Below are 8554 nucleotides of genomic sequence, written 5' to 3'. Positions count from 1 at the left end.
CTGCCTAGAATCCCCCAGTGAGGGGCTGGGGTGTGGCTCAGTGGTAGTGGCACATCTAGCATGTAGGAGGTTCCAGTGACAAATACCAGTATCTTACTCCAATCTCACCGCCACCATAACCTGCTTCTTTCTGCTGTCTCTCCTGTTGGGACAACCCTGTGTCCTGTCCCATCTATCCCATAGGGACACCAAGGCTCTAGTGCTCAAGACCTCAACACTCCCTGAGTCACAGCGTGCGTGTCCTGGCGTCTGTGGCTGAGCATGTAGCAATGTTCAACCAAGAATTCAACATGGGAATGGAGGAAAGGCTGTGTAAAAGAATTTTTAAAATGGGAAGTTATTCAGGAGTTCCATTTTATGCTTCTGTTACTAGTGTATTTTAAACTTCATTTCAGAGTTTGAAGTCAGGACTTAAAGAAATGCCTTTAAGGGGCTGGAGAGATGGCTCAGTGGTCAAGAGCACTGACTGCACTTCCAGAGGTCCTGAGTTCAATTCCCAGCAACTACATGGTGGTTCATAACCATCTGTAATGGAATCTGATGCTGTCTTTTAGTGTGTCTTAAGACAGCTACAGTGTACTGATAGAAAGAAAAGAAAGAGAGAAAGAGAGAAAGAGGGAAAGAGGAGAGAAAGAAAGAGAAAGAGAGAGAGAGAAAGGAAGGAAGGAAGAAAGAAAGAAAAGGAAGGAAGGAAGGAAGGAAGGAAGGAAGGAAGGAAGGAAGGAAGCCAGCCTTCAGATTGCCCTTGGGTGGGCTGGAGAGATGGCTCCAAGGTTAAGAGCATTTTCTTTGCAAGCTTAAAGACTTTTGAGCCCCCAGCACACTAGGGGTAGATATAGCTGTGGCCAGCAAGTTCAATGACAGGCCCTGCGGCCCTGCCTCCCTGTCTCAGGGAGTACCCCAAAAGTGAGAGCAGGCTCCGCCTTCCTCCTCTGACCTCCATGCACACCGGCACGGCATCCCTGCACAAGTGTGTGTACACCACCCGCCCACACCCTCTACATCCATCCACGGTCCCAGGTTACTTTATACCACAGTCAAAGTAGGGGTTTTGAAATGGGTGGAACCGACCTGGCTTACCTCATCCAAAGCTGCTTTTCTTTTCTGAAATAAGGAACCGAGAAATGAGTTAGCGGGGGTCTCCTCGGTGGATCCTTCTTTAGAAGTGCGTGTGACGGTTAATCTTCACTGACAACCTGAGCCTGGGAGAGGCTTTCAGGGCTGAGTTAACTGGGTGGGAGGACTACCGTAAGGGTGCTTACCATGCCATGGACTTCAGTCCTCAACACCCAGAATGGAGAATGGAGCTGGGCACCCGCAGTTATGTCTCCCTGCCTGATTCTGGTGCAGAGTGGCCTGGGAATCTTTCACCATAATTCAGTGACATGCTTGGTAAGACCACAGCCATAGAGGCCAGGGAAAGGGGCTCTTGGGACCATATCTGGGACAACTTGAATATTAAAGAGAATAATGATTGTAACTAAATTTTTAAAAGATTCAATAAATAATAGAATCTGAGCTGCTATCAATTCTCTTCCCATGAAGGATAGCAGGGAGGGAGGGCAGGGCGTGCTCCTGTGTTCTGCTAAAGCAGGGATAATCCTGCCATTCCTTGCTCTGAAACTGGTTTCCACCTAGAAGAAAAGGCTTGCCCTATCTCCTCAGGAGCACCTGGACACATGTCCACTGCTGAGTAAACTTTGTTTACACCAGGGAGACTGACTGACACAGACACAACTAGAAGCACAGTCCTGTGGCCATCCAAGATGGCCGTGATCAGGTCACTGACTGTTACTGGACGGTCCCTTGGGGTTTAGGGTGACCCTGAACTCCTGATAGTTTTTGGCACTGGGATTACAGGTGTGCACCACTTGTCCTTTGCAGAGGCCAGAGTTAGCAGCCTCGCCTTCTGCTCGCCATCCGCTCTGAAACTCACTGGGTAATGGAACACGCAAACACCAAATGCGTTCTGCAGCTAGACACGGCCTGGGAAGTTTACCTTGTGCCTGTGGGCCTTCCACTGGGCCTGCAGGGTCCTGACGGCAGACTCTCTCCTCTCTTCGGAGCACAGGGCAGGGGTCTGGGAGCTACCCTCCTCATCAGCACTGTTGTCGGAGTCTGGCTCGGAGTGCTTGCTGCTGGTTGAGGGTGCATGTTGTTCTGGGTGAGCCTGCAGGAAATGAAAGGGGCCAGCTGCTACAGAGATGTCAGCAGCGGGCAAGCGGACAGGATATTAACCAGGATATTACCCCGCGGGACAGCAGGCCTCGCTCATCAGACAGCAGACTTAATAAAACAAAGTCTGAGCCTGGCGCAATGGCGGTCTTTTTGAGAGTTCTCTTTAAAGATTAATGTGGTATAGGAGTGAGATTTGGGAAATTGAGGTGGAGACACTGCTGCCATACTTCTGGTAGGAAGAGGCGGGGCTGTACTGCTGAGACGCCGCCGACTCCTAGGTAGTGTTCTCCAAGTCTGCCACCTATCAGGGCTCTTCTCAATAAAGTTAAAATTACTGGCAAAATTATCTTCCTCCCATCAGAAGGCAGGATCAAGGCCAGGGAGATGGCTCAGTCAGGAAAGCGCTTGCTGCACAAGCATGGGGACCTGAGTTTGACCTTAGCATCGTAGAAGCCAGGTGTTGCAGCGTGTGCAGCGTGTGCTTGTCACCCCAGCACCAGGGAGGCAGAAACAGGGCCACCCCGGGTCCCTGGACAAGCCAGCCTCTCCTCCCTGCGCATGTGTGCACCACCGCACACACACTAAAGGGAGGTCCAGTGGAGAAGCACGCTGCAGCAACAGCCTTCAGCCACGTCAGAGGTGTGCACTTTCAGACGGTGGCTGATGACACAGCGGTGCCAGTCAGCACCGAAGCTGAGATTTTTATTTGCTCTATAAAGTTTTTTGACATGTGTGTCTTGGCTGCTCCTGGGCAGATGGGACAGAGCCCAGGACAAGAAGCATGCTCCTAAGAGGGAGGTCACGTAGGCAACTCACAGGTCCAGCCCCACTCCCTCTGTGTAAGCTTCATATACCAAGATAATCACCCAGGACCTGGTAGCTAGCAACCAGGATGCTGTGTGGCTCAGAGGTCACAACCGTTCAAACCAGCCAACCTCACAGTGAGCCATGCGTTCTTCACGTCCTGTCCTGATCATGGTGGAGGCCCGAGGAGGACACCGGGTGTCCTGTTCTGTCACTTGCTGCTTTATTCTTTCAAGGTAACCCCCCCCCCCCACACACACACACACTGGATCTGCAGCTAGGCTGGTAGCAAGCAAGCTCCCACTATCCTCCTGTCTCTGTCCCTAGAATGTCTTCATGCATGTGTAACAAGAGTGCTTTTACCTACTGAGTCAGCTCCTGAGCACCCCAGGCTGCTCCTGCACTCTCCGTCCTCTTGCCTCTGCCTCGTGGACGTTGGGATCATGGTCCTACACCACCATGTTTGGTCCACAAAGGTTTATTATGCATTCACATATCGGGCCCCTCTGGAGTAAAGAGTGGCCACGGATATTTAGTCCCTAAGGAACTAGTTTCCACCTGTGCTTATGTCAGGGGCCCACACATGGGACAGATTAACAAGGGGGTTCATCTATCTCCGGGATACGCAGGTGTCGGCAGCTTAGAGAACAGGGACCAGAGGGCCTCTCGCTGACCTTTGGAAGTAGAGAACACCCAGGTGACCTTCACAACCACAAGTCTTGCCTGACAGCAAGTCCTGAGACTTCCATAGAAAAACAAAAGAGAAGCCTGAAGGGCACAGGCCTGTAATGCCAGCACCGAAGAAGCAGAGGCAAGAGGACGGTAAATTCAAGGCCAGCCTAGGTAACTAGGAGAGAGCCACGTCTATGCTCCTTAGGCGTGAGCTATCCCTCCTCCTCAGAGCTGCCCCTACCACATCTAAACTGCCTGAGACCCGAGGCCAGCCTGAGGATTCTACACACATCACCCAAGTTACCGAGATCATTAGGGCAGGTGACAGGCAGTGGGTGATCATGGGGAAGTTGAACGTGAAGAAATGGCTACAAGCCCCACCGTGCTGAAGCCGAGGGAACATCCCCACCACACGGTACCTCGTGAGTCACTGCTATGAAGGAGTCTCTCTCTTGTCTCCTAGCTTCTTCCAGTTCTTGACACTTTTTGGTGAGGGTTTCAATTTCCTCCCTAAAGTGCAGAGGGAAACGAGGACACCTTAGTCGTCACCTGGTCACACAGTGGTAAGGGCAGTGCTGGATAGGGAGTCCACAGTCCTGGGGACTGATGACCATCAGGAGAGCTGCCGGGGCTGAGCTCTCACCTAGGCTCGCTCTCAGAGCCTGCAAGGGCAGGGCTGAGGATGCTGGGTCCTGCATCATTCCTAAAATGTCATCGGAGTTGGCAAAGGGGCCTAGGGGCTGTGACATGTGTCTGTGGTAGAGTGCTTGCCTAACATGCAGGAAGGCCTGAGGTCCATCTCCAGTACGACAATACAGCGTGCTAGCACACCAAGCAAGCACAGCACTTTGGAGGTGGAGGCAGAATACAAAGTTCAAGGTCATTTTGATTCCAAAACAAGTTCAAAGCCAGAGTCGGGTGCTTGAAACCCTTCACAGACAAACCCGGGATATTCGGATATTCGGGGTGGGTTTCACACTTGTGAACAAATGTGGTTCTCACAGCTGAGAGGCTGTAGGTGGAAAACTGTAAATTGAGGCCAGTTTGCATGACACAGGGAGATCCTGGGTCAGACACAATAGGTCAAACGCTCCTTACCACTCAGGGTACCTTACCTCCAAGCCTGCTCCTGCTCGCGCCTCCTCTTCACACTTTCCCTAGCTGTCTCCAGCTCCTTCTCTAGGTCCACCTTGCACTGTAGCAGCTGTTTCATCTCCAGGCTGAGAGACACAAGTGGAGAGGTTTCCATGGCCACGAGGCCCAAGGCTAGCACGTGCTGCAGGATGCCGCTGCTTGGATCACATGACCCTGCTTCCTTCCTTAGGCAGTGGATCTAGACAGGTCCTTGACGGCTCTTGGTTCTAATGACAGTGCCTGGGCATCTCTCAGGGTGCTGACTGCAGTGCAGACGCCACTGTGTAGAGGGACTGTCACGGGACACGGTCAACAGGAACAAGAGCAGGTAAGATCCTACCCTGAGACAGAGACCTCAAAGACACTTAAATGACACAGTGTCTGAGCCCAGGAAGGACCTGCTTTGCTCTGGCCTAACCTGGGACATTGCTTACACAGAGCCCCGGTGCTGGCTCAAGATATGGGTGGCACCCACCAGGGCCATGAACTCAACCCTGGAGGTGACTGTCTGAAACCCAGATCCGCCACTTCATGTTGCTGACCCCACTTCTCCAGGTTCTTGCTAATCTCTGTATTAACTGAGCTCCTTGTTGATTGTTTAGCGGGGTGACTGTCACATAGCCAGTGCTTTGTGAGTGGGAGCTATTGTGACACACCTCAGAATGTGAAGTGAAGTTCTCACACCCGAGTTAGAACTTTAAAAGATTTGTTTGTATTTTGTGTGTGTGAATGTTTGCGTCATGCAAGGTTGGAAGTGGGTGTCAGATACCTTGGAACTGGAATTATGGATGGTTGTGAGCTGCCATGTGAGTGCTGGGAATCAAACCCAGGTCCTGTGCAAGAGTAACAAATGTTCCTAACTGCTGAGCCCTGCTCCGGTCCCCGTGTTAAACATCTGACCAACTAGAACATGTGTGAGTGTGTGGGGTTGCAATGTTACAGGTTCAGGGTCAAATCACCCTGAACTCCCGTTAGTTCTTGAGGCCATTCGTGCGTACCTCTGGGTGTGAATGTACATCCATGTGACCTTCAGGCAAATCCTTTCGGAAGGTACGGATGTCCTCTGGCTTCCCACCCACAGGCAGCCAGCGTCTGAAGCTGCAGTTTTCCTGGTCTCTGAAATCCGCCTGCCTGCCGTTTCCACCCATGTATTTTCGGTTGGCTCTACTTAGGGCTTCCTCTCTTCTGTGATTTTAACAACCTCATGACTGTTGCCACGGTGGAGCACGGTACTTGAGATAACCGTGGTCACTCATATCTAGCCACAGAATAAACTGCTAACCCCTTGAGGTGACAGCTGTGGGTTTTTTCTTTCATTTTGGTCTTATTTTGAATTGATGACAGCAAGACAGAAAATCTACTTCAGAATGTCCAATGTAATTTAAGTTATTTTTATATATACTGTGTGTGTGCATGTACACTTGCACATGTGCCATGGTACATATGTGGAAGTCAGAGGAAACCTTGTGGGAGCTGTCTTTTTTTTCTCCTCCCACAGTGTGGGTCCCAGGATCTAAGGAAGGCCATCAGGCTTGGTGCCAAGTGCCTTTATCTCATGAGCCATCCCTCAGGGCCACCATCACAACTTAAAATCTTTCCATGAAATGCTAATTTTTATAAGGAACCCATTGTCAACTCTCAGCAATGCATATAAAAGTAGGCCAGGAAGAAACTAGGGACACAGTTTGAAGGGGGTCTGGCAGCTCTAAACTTTTACATTTTTTTGCCTTCCCCTATCCCATGTTTCTAGAGCTTCAATTTAAGGTAGCCCATGTGCTCAGCACATACTGTACCACTGAATCACAGCTCATGTGCTCAGCAAGTACTGTACCACAGAACTATATCCATGTTTGTGGAGTACTGTACCACTGACTTGTTCCCCTACGTGTGAGGCGAGCACTGTATTACTGAATGACGGCCCACAGCTAGGCGAGTACCGTACCACTGAATTATGTCCCCAGATCTTGGGTTTTTGAGTTTCTCTATATAGCCAGGCTTAACTCAAACTGAGATCCTCCTGCCTCAGCCTCCCACGTGCTGGGAATACTGGTGCATGCCAGACCTGGTGAGGAGCCGCTTCTCTACCCTTCTTCCCAGCAGGTGGGGCCTTGGGTCTTCCATTCCTAACCTCTCTGGCTGAGCTTTAAATATTGCAACCCTACCCAGCACTGGCGCGGGTAGGACCTGAGGCCCTTGCATCCCACCAGCTCCCAGGTAGTCAGGGCTGAGGCCCTCCATGCCAGTTAGCTCCCAAGCAGCCCTTTAGCAGCCCTCATGAGCTCATAAGTGGGTGGAGCCTGAGGCCTTGGATCTCCCAACCAGCTCTCAAAAGGACAGGGCCAGAGCAAGGAAAGAGAGGGGTGGTGGGGTGGAGGATGTTTGGGAGAAGGGTTATGGGGGAGGGGCAGGTGCAAGGCCTGTATTCCATCCAGCGCCCAGGTGGGCAGGGCCTGAGATCCTTCATCTGCAGCAGGTTTCAGGGTGGGCAGGGCTGCTGGCCTTGGTCATGGCTTTATCACAATTTAAAAGTAACTAAGACACAGAGGCTGGACTTGATCTGCCCAAACCCTTCCAAGTGCTGAGATCACAGGCAAGTTCTATCCTACCTGTGATGTAGATGTTCAGTGCCCTGAAATGTGGATGTCCTAGCTGACACAGGCCCAGCACTTCAGCCCTACCTGGTGCAGGTCGGCAGGCACTTACTCTTTCTCCAGCAGCTGTTCCTGCAGTGCACTCAGCTCCTCTTTCAGGCTCTTCAGGGCTCCTTGGAGATGCTCTTGGTCCTCAGACGGATCCACTTTGGGCTGGTCCTCTTTGGACTGGTCCTCTTTTGGCTGTTTTTGCACTGAGATGTTGGATGGGGAGCGGACCAGGGGATTTGGCTTGCCCAGCTCTGAAGCAGACTTTGGGCTTTCTGAGGAACTCACTTTCTGGAGGCAATGGAAGCATTTGTTAACATTCCCTCTGCTTGTGAGGCTCAAGGGCAGCCAATCTTTGGTATATGGGGGAAACTTCACGGTGAGGACCGAGTCAGCAGGGCTGCTGCTCTGGAAAGATGCTCTTCCTAGCAGCCAAAACCCAAAGTGGGAAAGTGCTGGCCAGGCCCAGAGGCAGGACTGAGTCAGAGCAACCAACACTACCACAGAGGCTACTGGGGAGGTAGGCAGACAGGAGGATGCAGACACTGGCATGTGGGAGATTTCCAACCCTGGTGATGGACCTTCAGCCAATCCAGTTCTGTCTGAAAGCAGCTCCTGTCTCCCCAGGCCTTGCCTAATGGCTCTCGGGATGTACCTGGGTTTTCTGAATTTCCCAGCATGCTTTACATATAAAGTACTTCCACAATACAGAAACTTCTTTTGCTTTCTACTTTGTCAGTATGCGACTGTATTTAAAACATTCTCCCTTGGGCTTTGCACAGCTCTGCCAAACACCTGGGGGACTCTGGTTCACAGCTCTTTCTTTCAATACTTGGAATACAAGTCATGTCAGGGAAGCCCCTGTACCAAGTCACACCCCCAATCCTTCCACAGTAGATTCACTCTAGGAAGGTACTCTGGTGCTGAGCCACACCCCAGCCCCTCACTGGGGGATTCTAGGCAGGGGCTCTAGCACTGAGCCACACCCCAGCCCCTCACTGGGGGAGTCTAGGCAGGGGCTCTAGCACTGAGCCACACCCCAGCCCCTCACTGGGAGATTCTAGGCAGGGGCTCTACCACTGAGCCACACCCCAGCCCCTCACTGGGAGATTCTAGGCAGGGGCTCT

The 8554-nt window shown here is 51.7% G+C and overlaps 1 protein-coding gene across 1 annotated transcript in view; it reads right to left on the bottom strand.

The window, feature by feature from the left end:
- The window catches only part of Iqce (IQ motif containing E), a 35040-nt gene that overhangs the window by 9709 nt on the left and 16777 nt on the right, over nucleotides 1-8554 (bottom strand). Inside the window, exons 12-16 of the mRNA XM_028756016.1 lie at nucleotides 7492-7718; nucleotides 4770-4874; nucleotides 4074-4164; nucleotides 2000-2170; nucleotides 1081-1104 (exon numbers count right to left, since the gene is read on the bottom strand). Coding sequence (XP_028611849.1) covers nucleotides 1081-1104; nucleotides 2000-2170; nucleotides 4074-4164; nucleotides 4770-4874; nucleotides 7492-7718 — 618 coding nt within the window. The remainder of the gene's footprint in view (nucleotides 1-1080; nucleotides 1105-1999; nucleotides 2171-4073; nucleotides 4165-4769; nucleotides 4875-7491; nucleotides 7719-8554) is intronic.

This window comes from Grammomys surdaster, unplaced genomic scaffold (genome assembly GCF_004785775.1).
Source record: "Grammomys surdaster isolate TR1022 unplaced genomic scaffold, NIH_TR_1.0 126109, whole genome shotgun sequence".
NCBI classification, from domain to species: domain Eukaryota; kingdom Metazoa; phylum Chordata; class Mammalia; order Rodentia; family Muridae; genus Grammomys; species Grammomys surdaster.
This window is presented reverse-complemented; position numbering and strand designations above follow the sequence as displayed.